This window comes from Manis javanica, chromosome 6 (genome assembly GCF_040802235.1).
Source record: "Manis javanica isolate MJ-LG chromosome 6, MJ_LKY, whole genome shotgun sequence".
In the NCBI taxonomy this organism is placed as follows: Eukaryota; Metazoa; Chordata; class Mammalia; order Pholidota; family Manidae; genus Manis; species Manis javanica.
Window position 1 is genome coordinate 102,042,505 of NC_133161.1, and position 19,067 is coordinate 102,061,571.

At 43.5% G+C, this 19,067-nt stretch overlaps 1 protein-coding gene across 9 annotated transcripts in view; it reads right to left on the minus strand.

Annotated features, from left to right (window-relative positions):
- COBL (cordon-bleu WH2 repeat protein) overlaps positions 1–19,067 on the minus strand; it is a 266,567-nt gene that overhangs the window by 84,498 nt on the left and 163,002 nt on the right. For all 9 annotated transcript variants that reach the window (XM_073239146.1, XM_073239151.1, XM_073239147.1 and 6 more), the window contains one exon: positions 16,410–16,598. In XM_073239146.1, coding sequence (XP_073095247.1) covers positions 16,410–16,598 — 189 coding nt within the window. The remainder of the gene's footprint in view (positions 1–16,409; positions 16,599–19,067) is intronic.

The following is a 19,067-nucleotide window of genomic DNA, read 5'->3' on the forward strand; positions in this document are numbered from 1 at the left end:
TGTTTCATGATTTTTTGCTCTTCATTACATATCCCTTTTCTCTTCAGATTTATTTTGTTCTACTTTTTCTATCAGCTTAAGATAAAATCTTAAATATCTGACTTAAGATTCTCTGTTCTAATATAAACATTTAAAAGTTATAAAGTTCCCTATAAGCATTGCTCTAGCCGCATCCCACAAATTTTAATATGTGGTATTTTTGATTACTCAGTTCAAAGTAGTTTCTAATTTCCTTTGTTCTTCATTGACTTGGAGCATTTTTTCCAGCTTTATTGAGATGTAAATAACATGCAGAATTGTGTACGTGTAAGGTGTACAACACTATTTGATATATGTACACATTGTGAAATGAATACAGTAAGGTTAGTTAACACATCCTTCACACACTGAACCTTTTGCTTCAGTGAGAACATTAAAGTTCTACTCTCTTAGCAACTCTCAAGAATAGAATACAATATTGTTACTTCAGAACCCAGAACTTAGTCATCTTATAACTGCAAGTTATAGTGTTTGGCATCACCCAGCACCCACTTCCCTTCCATGCCCTTGGTAACCACCAATGTGCTGTTTCTTAAGAGATTTTTTTTTAATATTCCACATGTAAATGAGATTATACAGCATTTGTCTTTCTCTGTCTGACATTTTACTTAGCACAATGCCCTCCACATTCATCCATGTTGTCAAAAATGGCATTATTTTCCTTTTTTATGTCTGAATAATATTCCAGTATAGATATACACCACATTTTCTTTATCCATTCACCCATTTGACAGACACTTAAATCGTTTCCATGTCTTGGCTGTTATAAATAATGTCATCTCGTGGATATCCTGATTTCACTTCCTTTGGATATATATGCAGAAGTGGGATTGCTGGATCACAGGGTTGTTCTATTTTTAATTGTCTGAGGAACTTTCATACTGTTTTCCATCGTGGCTGTACCAATTTACATTCCCACCAACAGTGCCCAAGGGTTCCCTCTTTACGGTGTTGCCAACACTTGTCATTTCTTGCCCTTCTGATTATAGATATCCCTAACACAAGTGAAATAACATCTCACTGTGGTTTGCATTTGCATCACCCTGAAGATGACTGATGCTAAGCACCTCTTCATGTACCTGTTGACTCTTTGTTTATATTCTTTGAAAAAATGTTTATTCAAGTCCTTTACCCATTTTTAGTTGGATTTTTTGTAGAGGGGTTTTGCTACTGAGTTATATGAGTCTCTTACATATTTTAGATATTAAACCCCCATCAGATAAATGATTTGCAAAAAGTGTCTCCCACACTCTAAGTTGCCTTTTCACCCGGTTGACTGTTTCCTTTGCTGTGCAGAAGCTTTAAGGGGTGATGTAACCCCACTTACTTATGTTTGCTTTTGCTGCCTGTGCTTTTGGTGTTATACCCAGAAAATCTTTGCCCAGATCAATGTCAAGGAGCATTTTTCCTATGATATCTTCTAGTAGTTATATGGTTTCAGGTTTACATTTAAGTCTTCAATCCATTTTGAGTTGATTTTTGTATATGAGGTGAAATGAAGGTCTAATGTCTTTCTTCTGCAGTCTTCCATTTTCCCAAAACCTTTTATTAAAGAGACTATCTTTCCCCCGTTGTATGTTCTTGGCATCCTTGTTGAAGATCAGTTGACTGTAGATGTATGAATTTATTTGGGGCTCTTTATTCTGTTCCATTGGTCTATATGTCTGTATTTATGCCAACATTATACTGTTTTGATTACTGCTGCTTTTAATATATTTTGAATACAAGTAGTGTGATGCCTCCAGGTTTTCTCTTCTTCCTCAAGTTTACTTTGGCTCTTCAGCATCTTTTGTGGTTCCATATGAATTTTAGGATTTTTTAATTAATTCTGCAGAGAATGGAATTGAGATTTTGACAGGGATTGTAATACTTGTATCTGTAGATCACTTTGGGTAGTATGGACATTTAAACAATATTAGTTTTTCCAACCCATAAACATGGGTTATCTTTCCATTTATCTGTGTCTTCTTCAATTTCCTCCATCAGTGTTATAATTATCAGTGTGCAGTTCTCTCACTTTTTTGGCTCACATTATTCCCAAGTTATTTATTTGTTTTGTTTCTATTGTGAATGGGACTATTTCTGTTTCCTTAATTTCTATTTTGTATACTTCACTGTGTATAGAAATGTGACTGCTTTTGTATGTTGATTTTGTATCCTGAAATTTTACTAAATTCATTTATTAGTTCTAACAGTTTTTTGTTGAGTCTTTAGAATTTTGTACATATATGGTAATGTCATTTGCAAAAAGATAATTTTACTTCTTCCTTTCTGATTTGGATGCTTTTCATTTCTTTTTCTTATCTAACTGCTCTGACAAGTACTTCCATGTTGAACTGAAGTAGTGACAGTGGGTGTCCTTGCATTGTAGTGGAGTTTAGAAAGAAAGCATTCAGATTTTCCACACAAACTCTGATATTAGTGGTGGGCTTTTTGTATATGGCATTGTATTGAGGTACATTCCCTTTATACCCGTTTCTCTGAATTTTCATCAAGAATAGGTGTTGAACTTCATCAAATGTTCTTCCTTCCTTTATTGAGATGATCATGTGTTTTTTCTTTCAATATGGTGTATCACAATGATTGATTTGTTTATGGTAAAACCAACCTTGTACACCAGTGATAAATTCCACTTGGCTATGATTTGTGAGCATTTTAATGTGCTTATGATTTGATTTGTTAGTATTTTATTGAGGATTTCTGCATCTAGAGAGATATGTTCATTAGAGATAGTGGCCTGTAGTTTTCTTTTTTGTGTTGTCTTTGGTTTTGGTGTCAGGGTGATGGTGGCCTCATGAAATGAGTTTTTGGAAGTATTCCCTCTTCTTCCTATTTGCTAGAGTTTAAGAAGAATTGATATTAATTTTTCTTTGAAAGTTCGGTAAAATTCACTGATAGAATCTTGGCTTTTCTTCTTTAGGAAATTTTCAATTAATGGTTTAATCTTACTTATTATTGGAGTGGATACATTTTTAAAATCTAAAGTAAAGTAGGAATAAAACAAAACAACAACCAGAATAAAATAAACTGTTACACATAATTCTGGCCATATCAGTAATTACATTTATATGCTAACAGACTAAACATTGCAGTTAAAGGACAGTCTTTAGATTGTCAAAATAGATAGAAATACCATGTACAAGAAACCTATTATTAAAAAAAAAAAGACACAGATTGGTTAAAAGTGAATGGATAGAAAAAGATACCATGTAAATAGTAAGCCCAAGAAGGCTGGAATGACTGTGCGAACAGCAAATATAGACTTAAGGAAAGAGTATTTCCAGAGTTAAAGATGGGTGTTTCATGATGATAAAGGAATCCATGCATCAGGAAGATTTAATAATCACATGTGTGTATGTGCCTAATATCGGAGCTTCAAAAAACATGAAGCAAAAAGTGGCAGAATTGGAGTCACCCTTTGTGCCTTTTACAAAATTTGGAAACCTTTGTTTGGTCTTTGTTTCCTCAAACATTTTTTGTCTTTATTCTTCTGGGGTCTAGTGACAATTATTTTGGTAGTGTTCAACAGGTACTGGGGCTCTATTTTTATTTCAAAATTTTCTTCTCCCTTGAAATTGGATTATTTCTACTGATCTGCCAACTTCACTGCCTTTTTTATTCTGTTGAGCGCATCCAGTGAAATTCTTAAGATACTATATTTTCCATTTTATAACTTTTGTTCTTTATTGTTCCTTAATTTTTGAGATTCTTCTTTTCTTTCATTCATTGTAAGTATATTTTTTGTTTTGTTATTAAGCATATTCATAAGCTGCAGTAAAATTTTTGTCTGCTAATTCCAACATCTGGGTCATCTCTAGATTGGTTTCTGTTGACTGCCTTTTCTTGGGGGGGAACAAATCTTATTTTCCTGATTCCTCATATGTTAAATAATTGTGGTTTGTATCCTGGACATTATAATATTATGCTTATGAGATGCAATATCCTCTTACAGTACTATAAAGATCGTCAATTCTTTTGTTTTAGGTGGTTAATACGCTTGTGGGCTCACAGTAAAAATTCTGTCTCTAGGTTGGCAATTCAGATCTCAGTTCAATTCTTTCACTCCTACCTAGGCTACTTGGTGCTTGTCTCCTGCATGACGTCCCAACACACCTGGAGAAAGGGGATCATAAAATTCAAGGCTCAGCCAGACATTTGGGCAGAATTTATGCAGTGTATTTATGGCTCTCTGACTCTTTTCTTCTGGGTCCACTGCTTAAGAGTCTCACAAAGCTACAGTGAAGATGTCAGCCAGCCTGTACCCCCATCTGGAATATCCATTTGCAAGCTCACTGGAATTGGGGAAAGTATATGTACCATATTTAAGTGAAAATATCTTGCTTAAGATTTTACCTTTTAAAGGAAATGGTGAAATCACTTATTAATAACTCTTTACTAATAAGTGATGAATCACCTTTTATGTTTGTTTTTTTAATTGCAGTAAAATACACACAACCTAAAACTTCACATCTTAACCATTTTTAAGTATACACATCCGCAGCAAGTACATCTCCAGATTGTTGCATCCTGCAAAACTGAAACTCTGCCCTTATTAAACAACAACTTCCCTTTCTCCCCTCCACTCTGCTTTCCGTCTCTGTGAGCCTGACAACTCTAGTTACCTCATGCAAGTGGGATCATACAGTACAGGTCTTACTGTGACTGGCTTATTTCACTCAGCACAATGCCCTCAATGCTCATCCATGTTGTGCTATGGGTCAGGATTCCCTTCTTTTTAAGGCTGCATACTATGCCACTGTGGGTACAGACCAGCTTCGTTACCCACTTACCCATCAATGGACACTTGGGTTGTTCTGCCTCTGGCTACTGTGAAAACTGTGGCTGAGCACCAGTGGTGTGTAAGCATCTTCACACCCTGCTTCCATTTCTTCTGGTTCTAGTCCCTGAAGTGGGGCTGCTGGGTCATATGATACTTGTTTTTAATTTCTGAGGAACCTCCATACTACTTCCCACAGTGGCCATCCCACATTCCTGTCAGCAGGGCACAAGGGGTCCAATTTCTCTGCATCTTTGACCACACTTGTGGCTTTATGTTGTTGTTTGATACAAGCCATCCTAGTGGGTGTGATGTAGTATCTCACTTTGGTTTTGATTTGCATTTCCCTAATGATTAGTGATGTTGAACATCTTGTTGTGCGCTTACTGGCCCTTTGTATGGTTTCTCTGGACAAATGTCTATTCAAGTCCTTTGCCCATTTTTAATTAGGTTGTGTATTTTTTATTGTTGAGTTACAGGAGTTCTTTATGTATTCTGAAATGAACCCTTTATCAGATATATGATTTACAAATATTTTCTTCCATTTATTTGTGGTTGGCTTTTTATTCTGCTGACAAAGTGCTTTGATATACAGAAGTAAAAGCTTCACACAGACTAAAACTGTGTGAACTTGATCAAAGAGAAATCAAATATTCCTAAAGATGAAGGTCATTAACTACAATGAACCCAGATTGGACAAAGATGAGCTGGGAATGCAACTCCAAGCCAGGATGGGCTTCAGGGGAGCCCTACACTTGGCTGTGGGTTCCAAAGGCTGAATAGTGCCTCAAAGAATGGAACCAGAGCCTTTCAACACTGTAAATTTAAAATACTGATTTGTACTCTAAAATCCATTTATCTGATTGTTGATAATCAAAATGATCAGAAAGAGGATGAAAATACTTGGATACAAAAAAGCAAAATATAAATAATGAAATGGCAATTTTTACCAGATTCCTTTTACAATGAGAAACATACCGGCTGTTGACCTAATTGACAGCCAGAACAAAGTGACAAACGTGACGGAGCGTGAGGATGCGAACAGCATATTTAAACAGGGCAACTGTAATACAAAGCCCACTTTTTATGCCTGTGTCACTGACACATCAGGGGGGAGGACAGCAGCAAGCTCACTCTTCGCTTTGAGCTCATCACAGAGGCCTCCGCACAGCGTCACACTCCAACGCCAGCTAAAAATACCTGAGAATCTAAACTTTTTCCAACAAACACTTGCTTTGTGAGCGGGAAGTGTAAGGGAGGAAACAGTCACTAACAAAGGCAGCTGAGAAACATACTGCAAGAGGTCTGCTTCCCTTCTCTGTAAACCCTCACTCCGGACGCCCTGATGCCTCCCCCCAGGAAGGTCCCCTGCAGCAGGAGCTACTGTGTTCACAGGCTCTGAGTGGGACCCGCCGGTTCCCAGGCAGGTTTGTCCTGGCAAAGGAATGCCACTTCCACTGAGCACAATGCAGTCCCCATCCTTGCCATCTGCAGGGAGGAAGGAAACGTCCCCAACACCAGAGGGGGGATCTCCTCAGCGTGTCCACTTCCCCCAACAGGTTTTTCAAAGATTCTTCCATACCATAATACATTTTGTATTTGTGTTTCCGTATTTCAGGATATACTTTTTCCAAATTTTCGGATAAACGTGTGCTTGGCTGTTTATTACAAAGGAACTAGTGCAAATCCATTATTTAGTTTTATGCTGGCTCTGTTTACCAGCGAAATAGACAGAAAGACTTTCTGTCTGGAGCATTTGAAGACTGACCGGTACAAATTTTTTTTTTTTTTAGTGTCCACTCACAGGCCATTTGGCAGACCCATTTGTTCCAGTCTTCATCCCTGTCAAGACTCTTGAAGGCCCATAACATAGTACATAGCAAATAAACATATTTGTGGAAACTGGATAGAGTAAAAAATGATCGGAGGCATCTCAAAAAATCAGCAGATATCCACTTCTGGGTCTTATTGGTAGATATACTTACAGGGTTTGGCCATGCCCACAGTAAAGGCATGGTGCTTCACTTTTAATATGAGTTTAATACGGGTTTCAGACGTGTCAAGTTCACATCCTTTCGCAATGGCGAACCAGATGAAATTTCCTCCCAATCCGGGAGTCCCACCCAGAGAACAATATTACATCTGGCACAGCCGGGCATGCCTCGGCCCCAGCTTGCCAGTTTGCTTAGTTTCCTTGAGCAAGGACACGATTCCTTCCTGATCCTGCCAGATGTTTCCACTCCACTATTACTTCTATGCCAAGCAGAGTGGGCTGCTGAGACAGAGCTCCATGAACGCAGCCACTAAGCCACGCTCTGCTGCAGCATCTGAGGAGTACTGTCGCATTGGAGCATGAATATATTCTTCCTTCAAGAAGATCTTAGAGTTGCTTAAGCTTTGTTTTGAGTTCTGATTTAGTAGCAAGCACATGACTTCCCTGTCAGTAATGAGAGAGTGAGCTCGTCTGTTTGAGAAGCCACAGCACACGATATCACAGGAGCAGACGTGGCCTGACGCACCGGTGTGTGCTGCCCCCTAGCGTCCGTCACCTACTGCGGAAACTGACGGGCAGGGATTCAAGCCTCACACCACCCCCTCGAGCACACTGCCACCTGATGGTCCCAGGGCCCCTCTGATCCCAGCACCCAGGTGGGACAGCTCCCCTGTCCTGCAGGCCTGCCTCCCATGATCTGCCCCTTCCTGGTACAGCCCAGCAACCTCACCTCACCTGGGTAAACTCAGTGTCCTTGCTGCTACAATGAAGATATAAGGACAGCACCTACTTCGTGAGGATACGGTAAAAGACTAAGCTGAACGAGGTGATGTACATGAGGAGGTCTCAGCACAGCAGCTGAAACACAAGAACTGAACCACCATTTAATGGTCTGTGTGCTGAGCTCCAGGCCAGCTGGCTAAGGATGGGGTGTGGTCCCCTCTCTGCCCAGCAGCCAAGGGAAGTCTTTTTGCTGGTGAGGGTGGCTCCACATTGTGCTGGGTCTGCCACAGGATCTTTCACCCCAACTGATTTTACAGTGAAAACGCTGCCAGCCAAGATGGGTAATCTTTTTCCGCTAGAACTTTATCCATGATCTGCATGCCACCTATTGGGAAATAACTTAGAAGTGACACCTTCTCCTGGTCTAATCTCTGGCTCTGATGGGATCCATACTGATGATTTTCTAGAATGGGTATTAGGTGGAATCATAAAAGGCAATGTTACAAGTGGGAACTTCCCAGGGGCTCAATTGCTGCTGCTGTCTTGGACCCATATATGTCATAATCTACCCAGACAAGGGCCATTCTCTGGTATTTTGGGGGCATAAAACTTGTGCTCCAATTAAATACTGAGTCTTTAAAGGACTGAATCTTACTTGTCCTGAATTTCTTGGGCCAAGAAAACTACATTTGCACACAAAGAGAAACTTAGTTTCCCTTTGTTATGCACTAAATTCTGACCCCTGCCAAATTCATATGTATAAGTCCTAACCCTCAGGACCTCAGAATTTGACTGGAGATAGGGTCTTTAAAGAGGTGATTACATGAAAGTGAGGCCATGAGGGTAGTTCCTAACCCCATATGATTGGCTTCCTTATAAAAGAAGAGATGGGGTTGGGGGTGGGGATGCGAGGCACAGAGGGAAGGCCATGTGAGGTGGTGGCCAGAAGGCAGTGGCCAGAAGGCGGCCCTCTACACACCAAGAGAGATGCCTCAGCGGAACCAACCCTGCCAGCACCTTGGTCTGAATTTGTAGTGTGGTCAAACTGCAGTATTTCCAGAATCTCTCACCTGGCCTTCGTCCATCTCCCTATCAATAGGTGATTATAAGGGGATGGAGAGCAACCCTGCACCCAGACTGGGGAGGTTGGGTGGGGTCCCTTTGCAGCCAGGTTGCGAGAGACACGGACGAGCAGTAGACAACTGCTTGTAAGCAGAAATTGGGTTTCTCCCACATCATTTTTCCCTTTGACTGATTTCAGCTTCAAAGGTTATTTGCCCTGGGGTGGGAACATATTTTCCCCCTGGAAAATATTACACCAGCCTCCAGACTGTGAGACAATAAATGCCTGTGGTTTAAGCCCCCAACCCCAACCCCGGCTGGGGCAGAGTAGTCCAGAAGACAAGTCACCCTTTAACTTAGCTGGATGGGCACCATGCTAGTCTAGTCACTAGTTAAACAAGGCCCACTCTTGATGCACGTGTCACCAGAGTCCTCCCTTTTGATAGACTCTAATTCCAGCATGACACTGAGGGTGAAGTCACATCGTGTGGCGTGGCTTTCCTGGACCTCTATCATTGAGCCTGTACTCCTGTTCATAAAATCCTCAGAAGGTCCACTGCATGCCAGGTATTGTGCATGGGGCAGGGACATAATGGGGGACAATACTGTCCTGAGTCAGAGATTCAGTCAAGTGGATGGCAACTTCAAGCTGTGTGCTTGAGACTGTGGGAAGGGGGATGGGTGCCATGGATCTTGCCGTAGTGAGTCACCAGTGACCCCTCTACATAGTGATGTGTTACTGACCTCTACTAGGAGTTCTCTAAGAAGGGCTTAAGAATAGAGTTGCTACAAAGACACTGAACTGGAAAATCACAAATGTCGTAAAATGCACCGAGTCACAAGTGGAACATCTCATCCTGGACACGGAGAGGGACAGGGGCCATGGAGAGGGCAATGCACACCCCACAAGCAACTCAGACTGCCCACTGCAACCAAGGCTCCAGGGAGACCTGTGCTTTAGGAAAGAGTTCTGTTTCTATCTTCAGAGAAACCAAAACAAGGGAACAAGCCAAGGAGATTTTGCACTCTGCTAGGGGGGGAAAAGCAATGGGAAAAGTACATGTTTTTTTTGACAGGAAGCCACTTGTCGCATCCTGCTTTGGACAAAAAAGTTGGGTGGAGCCACTGTTGGGTATGACGGAGGTGGTGCGTGTCTTTTGTTTTAGGAAGACTTCTGAATTTTCCAAAGAAAGAAACATTCACAATAAGCCAAACACACAGAAGAAGCCAAAAGGTCTGCCAGGGTGAGTGCCCTAAAGGGGAGCCTCCAATCCTGTCTGCACAGAAGAAAGGAGGACTGGGCAGGTCCACATGGCAGGTGGAGGGGCTCCTCTGCATTGTAACCCCAGGGCCAAAGGGAGATGTGTTGTTCAGTTACCAACATGTAGCCACAAAGTGCTCAAACCCTGTTCTGTTCTTGACCTACCCAGGTGGACGAGCCCTACAAAATGAGAAAGCAACACAGCACCCCCATGGTATTCCAGAACATTACAGTATTGTTAAGTTAGCAGTGGGCACACAGACTCCGGCCCCATCTGCAGAAAGCCCTGGCAGCTGGTCTGGGTTTGTTGCACTTTTGGGGCAGCTCCTCTCCCTTAGTGACCAGCAAATACTGCAGGCATTGGCCAATTCTGGATCAGCTCCCTGAGGGGGCAATTCATCAGCTCTGTGCATATAAATCCTGAAATCAGTGTTTTCTCTTAGAGAGGATCCCTCACTATGTGCTAGATTGTATCTTGTGTATATGAGGTAAGTTAATACAAGTGTTTACTGATGTGACGGCCCAGCGTTAGATACCAGGACTGCAGTGTCTAAGTCCCCTGCCCTGGGCTTCCATGTCAGAGGCCAGGAGAAAAGTGGAATGGGGGAGGTCACAGAGCAACAGAGGGTGGAAGGGTTCAGGAGACGCTGCTGGGAAGCACGTGACCAGGGTGGTGTGGAGGGACAAGTTAAAGGCCCCCTAGGGCTGGGTGCTGAGGGCTGGGCAAGAGGCAGCAGAGCTGGGCACACAGGCCGGGGAGGTTAAGAAGTCAGTCCCATTCCAGTGGGATGCAAAGCACGGAGGCTTTAAGGGAAGACATGACCCACTTCTGTTCTGAAAAGTGTTACTCTAACAATGGTGTGGAGAAGAGTCTGCCGACAGAGGGGAAGGAGCAGAAGCTGGGAACAGTGAGGAGGCCGCCGTAGGATTCATCCTAGTGGACTAGGGACAGCCTGCACGGGTGTGGTGGGCATGGTGGGACTGCAGTCAGGACTTGGCAACATGTGGAATGCGCCACAGAGAGAGAAAGAGAGAGAGATGAGCCTCTCAGACATGTGGAGGGGCCTGGCAGGGCTCCTGCGCACATGGCTGGTTGTGGGGACACTCTGTTCTGCCACCCCTGCCACTACCTCGTCCCTGACAGTGCTGCATTCCAGGACTTCCAAGGTGCCCCATGGCCGAGCGGGGCTCCCCTGAGATACCACCCACATGCTGGAGGTCATCAAAGGTCTTTATTATTAAAAAAAAATACATTTTAGCGCATCTCCAAGCATCATCTACTTTACCAGAAACAGACTGACAACCACCACGGGGCACATGATAGAAACTGAAAGCAGACCCCCTCCAGGAGAGGGACAGCAGGAGTGACCGTGGGGCTGCGAACTGGTTAACGCAGCATCCTCACTGACATTCCATTCAATGGGCAAAATATTGGTTCTGATGGGACAGAGGGGAGTGGGTTTGCAGTCCCCTGGCTGTGGCCCTGCTCCCCGCAGATCCCACAGACAGGGTGCTAGGGCTGCCTCCCTGGGGCCTCCCCTCCCCTACAGCCAGGAAAGCAGAGCGAGGGCTGGAACATGCCAGAATGACTGGCCACAGCAGCACAGAAGCGACTTTGAGTTTGACAATGGTCAAATGCATGCTTCAGTGCTGATGACACGTCTCTTTGGGGGTCCAGTCCATAGGGTTTGATGACTTCCTGTAATATTCTAATTACCTGACTCTCATGCTGATCCTGGAAATGGAATTTCCAGTAGTAATGGTTTTTGCTTAGTTTCTAACATAGGCAGATTATCTTAAATATCTCCACAGAACAAAATGCTGTATTTTTATGTGGACATTGCACTGACATATTAGAGCAGCAAGCATCAATTTACACTTTCCAGGGCAGGGGCTTGTGCACAGCAGCTGTTCAACAGATACTTATTGTATACATAAGCAAATTTTTCATGGAGAAATCTATTTTGGGTTATACTAATAACTGATCATAACACAAGCCTCCATCATCTCCCATTTTAATGGCTAACATCACTAGCTATTTTAGTCCCAGTGCAGTAAACTTGAGATAATGTAGAAATGTACTTGCCATGTTGGAATTTTATGGTATTGAATGTAATGAATGCAAATATATAGGACAAAAGAAAATGCAGATAACTGAAATATTTTTTGAATTACTTTTCCTTACAACAGAAAAGGATTTACAGTTGTTATGGGCACAAAAGCAGGTGTGTAAGAACTACATGCTGACTGAATAAATTTATGAATAGCTGTGTATCCTGTATTTGTGGATAACAGCAGCCAAGGTTAGACAACACAGCACTGCCTAGTAAACTTACAGACAATGAAGTGAATCAAGTGACAGCAATGAACTGAAATAAGCAGCTCAGTCAACAGTAAAGTATGGTACAGAGGAAGATGTCCATCAAGCATGATTTACAGGGCTGGGTCCATCTTTATTAGGTAAAGTGAGTCACCTACTAAGGATCACTTGACAGCAACTTCCTTCTTCTCAAATGGGCTCCAAGGACAGTGGGACAAGCAGCAGTCCTCCCTTATAATCCTCTGAAGCTGTGGACTATTGACTGGGGTATCCACAGTTTGTGGCCCAGAGGGAGAGGCTTTGGTATTGTTTCACCTGTTCTAGGGGTGTGGTGACCTTCTACTACGCATCTGGTGTTTTAGAAACAGAGTTCAATTTTTAAATATAATCTGCTACTGGTGAATGCAGGACCCTGGCCAGGGCAGAGAACCTTCCCTCTACTGCCAGCCTTCTGCCTCAGGCACTGGCTCCCCCACCACCACGTCCACCAGTCGGTCATGCAGTGTGTGCACCTAAGCAGCGAGGTGCAGAGTTGAGCAACTTGCCAAGGAGACAACACCCAGCATGACGGAGCTGGGATTCAACCCAGGAAGCAGCTCCAGGCTCCATGCTCTGCCCTCCTACCAAGCACCTGGCAATACTGCTGTCATTGCTCCCACTTTGCAGAGGACACAGGACCAGAGAGTGAGTGGAGGGATGCCCACCCAGCACCTCTGTGCACAACTCCCACTCACAACCAAGCAGGGACCTACGCTGATCAGAAAGCACTGAGTGGGAGAAAGGTGTGCAAACGACAGAAGACAAATCTTCCTGGGCACACAAAGGGGAGCCCTGACCAAGCATAGGTGCAGCAGGCAAGAATTCTAGGCCCTGATCAGGGCCAGAGTCATGACATGAGGTCGTCTCACCTCAGCAACAAGCATGGCGGGGAGGACAGTGCGGAGCCTCAAAGGGAAGAGGAGGATTGAGCAAGCCCAGTGAGACAGGCAGCCCCTGGGTCCCTAACCTAGGCTTTCCCCAGGTCCCAGCAAGGAGTGAGAGCTCTTCGTTCAGCCCAGCATCTAACTTTGGACCTCAGCTACTTTATGGTAAACTGCAGCTAACGATTATTGCTCAGCATAGATTCAATTATTTTCAGGTAGCTTTCCTCCTGAAGAATCTCTCCAGACCTGTTAAAAATATTTACAATGAGTGAACACTCTGTCACATTTGATTAGTTTGAACTGTAAGCAGGCAGATCGGGGTGGTAGCATGCTGTGGAGAGGTATGTGGTTCATCTGGAACTTGTCCAAACACACATTCTCAGGCCCTGCCCCAGACCCACTAAATCAGAGACTCTTGAGGGAAGCAAATTAAATGTGTCTTAGTAAGAAGCTCTTTGGGGATGATTCTGATGCTTGTTTTAGTTTGAAAAATCCTGACTTAGCATATGGTGCCCTAACATATACAATGTATCATTCCCATGTGAGCACTCCACATAACTGAAGCTACACCCAAGGGCCTGGGAAGAGAGACCAGGGTCTGGCCCAAAAGTGGTTCTCCCACGTCCTGAAAGACAGCATGGGGCTTTACTCCCCTTACCAACTTCTCTGCTACCAGACTTCCAGAAGCCTTTCATGGGCTCAAACACCTCCAGGAATATCTCTATGGAAAGTACTTTAAGAAATGACCAGTACTAATGATCAAATTACAAGTAGAAAATCAAGTAACATACTGCTACACAGACTACAGATCTTTTTAAAGTCTCAGGTAAACTGGAAGATGCCTGAAATTATTCCACCTCCCAGACCTGAGTAAGTGAATAGTGAATTTTTAATACTAGATGATGAGAAAAATGTCTTTTAAATATGAAAACCTAAACACTCTCATTTTCTTATTAATCAGTCATGTCCTTGAAAGAAACCTCCCCTTCCCATTCAGTATCCCGGTGCTAGTGACGGTGGCAGATAAACACAGCTCTCCAAACAAACTCCTTATCTTTCTCTGGAAGGAAGTTCTCGAGAAGGAATTGACGTTCTTCCCCAGCGCTGACGACAATACAGTTTTGGGTTCCTTTCCCAGAAATCAGTAAATAAAAAAATACCTTTCATTTAACAAGAAAAAGCATATTCACAGCAAATGCTTAAATCTAATGCATATGCCACTCATATGCTTAAAAAAAGGAGATGGTTTCTGGGAGCCAATTTCTCTATTCATTCTGTGCCAAACAAAACAGATTTCAATAAAAAGCTTTTACTGCCTCAGAGGAAACTCTGTTCATTTTTCAGGGTATGAAGTACTATTTATTTTTCATTCAGAATTCCCAATTATCTACTTAGGGTTCATTTGCCTACTCAAGCCATCTTTATCCATTCTGGACAAACACATTCAAATCTGAAACACACAACATCTCTGGACAGAAGACATTTTAAAAATGCTGTTATGGCTTACATTTACATCCTGTAACATTAGGAAAATGCAACTCTCATTGGGAAAAAAAAGGTTAAATAATATTGATACTGGAATTCTTAATTTTCACTGCTACAGAAATATTCCTTCCAATCAAAAGCAAAAGACATCCCCAGTGGTATGTGGCTGAAAAGGGCTGTAATGCTATAAATATGCTCTGTGTGTTACAAAAAAGCTCAGAACCTAAACCCAAGCAAAATAAACAGACACCCTGTAGACATCAAAGGAAGTTGCTCATGTGAAATCTGCACCATTGAACCATGCACGTGTGTAACAAACGATGTACACTTGTGCCTGAACTTAACAAAAGACAGCTAAAATATCATGGGAACTCAAATCAGTAGCATTAAAAAATGTTTAATAAATACAAAACTCAAATACTTTCTTCTAAAATGTGTTGCACTACAGGCTTTCAGACAGGTGGGTATGGCTCTGAATGGAAAGCTCTGCAGATGGGAAGGGTGGGCTCTGAGTCCTGGGGCCAGAGAACACCATGGGATATAAAGAGAAATGGACAGATGGACTGATACATAGATAGAAAGGCCCAAAAGGAAAGTAAGTGAGGTATCATGACACTGCTACAGAAAGCCACGCATGCACCTTCAATCCCCCACCCATGTGGGGAGTATAGACTTAGTTTCTAGTTTGTTTTAAGGAAGAGTCGTTTCATGAACAAGCAAAAAAGAGTTGGAACCTGAAGACGAGCAGGAACATGATGCCATCAGCCACTATGAAGCAGAGACAGGTCACGGGACACTAACGCAGAAGCAAAGAGGAAATCATGCTCTCTTGAAGAGAGAATAAATGGCCTTTAAATGTGCATTAGGTAAAGGTGCCTGCTCGTGGTGTGGCATCTCACCAGGCCGCTGTATGTGTGTCACTGGGAAGCATCCCAGCTTACTGAAGGATCATGCACCCTCATCTTTACACCGAGGCTGACACACTGCGTAGAGTAGGTGTGGAGCGGGCCGGGCTGCCGGGCACAGCTTGGCTGCTTTGGAGAACTCAGCTTCCTCAAGTGCTCAGTGCCCACCCCACTTGACCACACCCTGCCAAATGCAGGAGGGTTTGGAAAATAAAAACTTCACATTTTCAGTGTCACATTCCAAGCCATAAAAAGAGGAGTTCCTGTCAAAGAGTGTCCAACACCCTGGAAATTGAGAGCATGTGATTTGAAAGTGTTTCAAGATGTCAGCCGGAAGATGGAGGGAAGAAGTCCTAATGTAGATGCCGGATGCTGAGGACAAAGGCTCTCTCCAGCCGGCAGGGATGCCGATCACTTGCAAAGGCATTCCAATGGCACTCTTGGGATAAACATCAATCGGGGCTGCTTCCATACAAGGTCTCCACAGACAAATGTTATATTGCATAGAAAGCAACTTAATAGGCAAAAATCTCAGCTTTCCTGTAAATCTGAATTATTCAGGGGGTATCGATATTTTATTACAAATCATCCTTGCTCTACACAAACTACAGATTTCTTTCAGTGCCCCTGAACATGTGATCTTATTAAGTGACCATGATAATGCCTCAAATTTCAATGGTAAAAATAAACGTTTGTCAACAAGCACAGGCCTTTAAGGACTAAAGGCACAAAAATTTTCTTACCTTCTCTAATTCAAAGTGTGGCATCTCACCTTTACTTTTAAATAAAGCTTAAATATTCACTCTAAACACACTCCATGCTGAAGCCACAGGCCTGAAGGCTCACAGTGCACGCAGGGAGCGCCCAGAGTGCCCGGGTCCTGGGGCAGATGTGCGGGTCCCGAGCAGCGCCTCTGCCTACCTTTTCAGATGGCTTGTCTTGCGCAGGCGGCCCCGTTCCAGTTCCGGGCAGGGGAGGAGGTGGAGGCGCTCGGCGCTTCTTCATGTCCGACTTCACAGACACCCCTGAGATGTTGCTGAGTGAGAGGGATGGGCCCAAGGGAGCAGAACGGGGATTCACAGCCGGGGAGTTTGGTGTGGTTACACAGCCCTGCCAGGGGAAGAGACAAACATCTTATCAGCACCAGGAGACTTCTTAGTACGAGTGCTCAGTCCTGGAAACACGGCACCAAACCTCACGCAGGCTTCTAATGCCATCATTTCTGTGGACAGGCTCGAATGGCTTGAGCAAAACCAGCATTTCCACTTTCCTGGGTAAATCACAGTAAAAGACACTGCATGACAGATTCAGGCTGTGAGGTTTGTTTTCTTAACCATGAAGGAAATGGCAGACTTTTTAAACCTCTAAGAAGAATACTTACCAGCTAGAATCATTTCATAGTCTTGGCCAATCTGGGTATGAATTAGCCTTCTTACAACTTTTCACCTGTCATGGGAGTGAGCAACTAGGTGGCTGTAAGAGAAAGGGACGGGCGGGCCGCGAAGCCCTTTTCTCAAGGAGACTGCAGCACCCCCGGCCACCAGGGAGGGCCTTGGGATTCTTCTCATGTTCAGAAGTTATGAACAGATGGCCACGTGGTATAATAAATGCATGCTGAGAAGACTTCATGTGACCATGGGATGCAGTACTTGGTGAGAGATACCTAAAAAACTGGGAATCAGTTCTTTTCTATTCCCTACACACTTGCTCATTGCTCCCAAGAAGCAATTTCTACACAGGGCAGGGGCGGGACAGGCGAAAGTTCACACACACACCCTCTCAGCCTTTTTGCCTCCAGGGTCTACTTAACAGAATCATCTAACTGTTAATGCAGGAAAAATGTTTAGAGAACTAGCACCCCAAGTTCAAATTAAAAACAAAAATGGGGGCTACACCAACCCTGGTGACTTCCCCCAGCACCTGTGTATTCCACACTGGGGCCGATGCAGAGGACAGGTCACCTATAGGGCACAGAGACACAATGCTTGGGTTCAATTCCCGGCTTTGCCTCTAATAAGCTACATCATCTCGGACAAGTTTCTTGATTCTTCTCTGCCTGAGTTCATCTACTGTAAAACTGGGGCAAATCCTGGTACTTAAATCGGAAAGTTACTACGTTGACCACATGGGACATGTGAGAGCTATGGAGAGTTCTTGGCACAAGGTAAATACCCAATAATGTGCTATCATGGTTATTATATATTTATTTTTCTCCCCTGCTAAAATGTGGGAGCCACGGGGACAGTATTATTACCCACTTTTACCTAATACTGTGCTGAGTGCCTACCAGCTCCTGGTGTGTGGAGGGCCTCCTGAGTTAAGATTTGCAAGAATGAATGAATGGATAAGTGAGCCTCTGGGTAGCACTGCCCTGGTGTTTTACACAGTGAACTTGTGAGGAAGCTTTCATTTGAACTGCTTCTCTGTATTTAAAGTAACTGTGATGAGCACCCACGACTTTACTCAACAGCCCAGGATTACCTGTACTCAGACTCAAAATCTATTCTGTCCCTAACAAAATTTTTGAGACTCAGATTTTCTTGTACTTAAATATTAAAGTCAAAGGAAGAAACGATCCCTGAAGGTTCTTTTTTGTGGCAGTCGATGCTTCCTTGTGAGACACCAAGTGTCAAAGGTAACAATGCCTTGTTGATGAAACGCAGCATTCCCACAAAAAGAGGGCAGGATCTACAGGAAACAGCCTGACACCCAGAAAATTCACTGATACCTATTTAGATTTTCATGGAAAAATGCAAATGTTTCTCCTAATTCTTGAGTTCTGCAGACATGGGACTCGTCACTAGACAAATAAGCCAGAGCAAAATGAACTGTTAAATATTTTCCTCTGCCTTACGTATGCCTCCATAGCAACTATGAGGACCCATGGAGACAGAGCTTAGATCTACTTAACAACACAGGGTCCAGAAGATAAAATGAAGTAAATGAGCCAAACCAGAGTTTAGCTAATCCAGGTCCAGAGCTGTGAAGGGTAGTTCAGGGGAAGGCTGCCTCACTCAAATGCTCCCAAACAAGAGGGATGCAGGCACTTGTTATGGACATTTATTAAAGCTTGTGAAATGCAACAGAGAATATACACCCTTACCAGCATTGTTACCTCTGAAATATGTGTGGGCACATCCGGCATCCTGTAAACCTGATGTTCATGACATCGCATTTCACAACCCTGACACTAGCTGCTTCTCTTCACTCCACCCTGTCTGGACTTGGGACTTCCAAATCCTTGCCCTCAGCCCTTACCACAACTCTGAGTGCCTGACAAGTCACTCAACACCACTATTAATCCATCTCTGCCCTTGAAATGCCCTAAGCATTGTGGGAAGCTCTGGGCGGAACACCCCAGTGGAAGTATTTCACAGGTCACCCACTGTATACTGATTTCAGCTTCTACTTCTGTAATCCCACTGCCCTTGAAGCACTCTGACATCTGGGTTGGCAGGAAACAGACCGCAGTTCTGGTGACACAGGACCCCATGTGCACACAGGCTGGAACCTTAGAGGAACACCCTCATCTCCACAGCAGAAAATGCCACTCACTTCAAAGCTGTTGGCAGCTCCTAG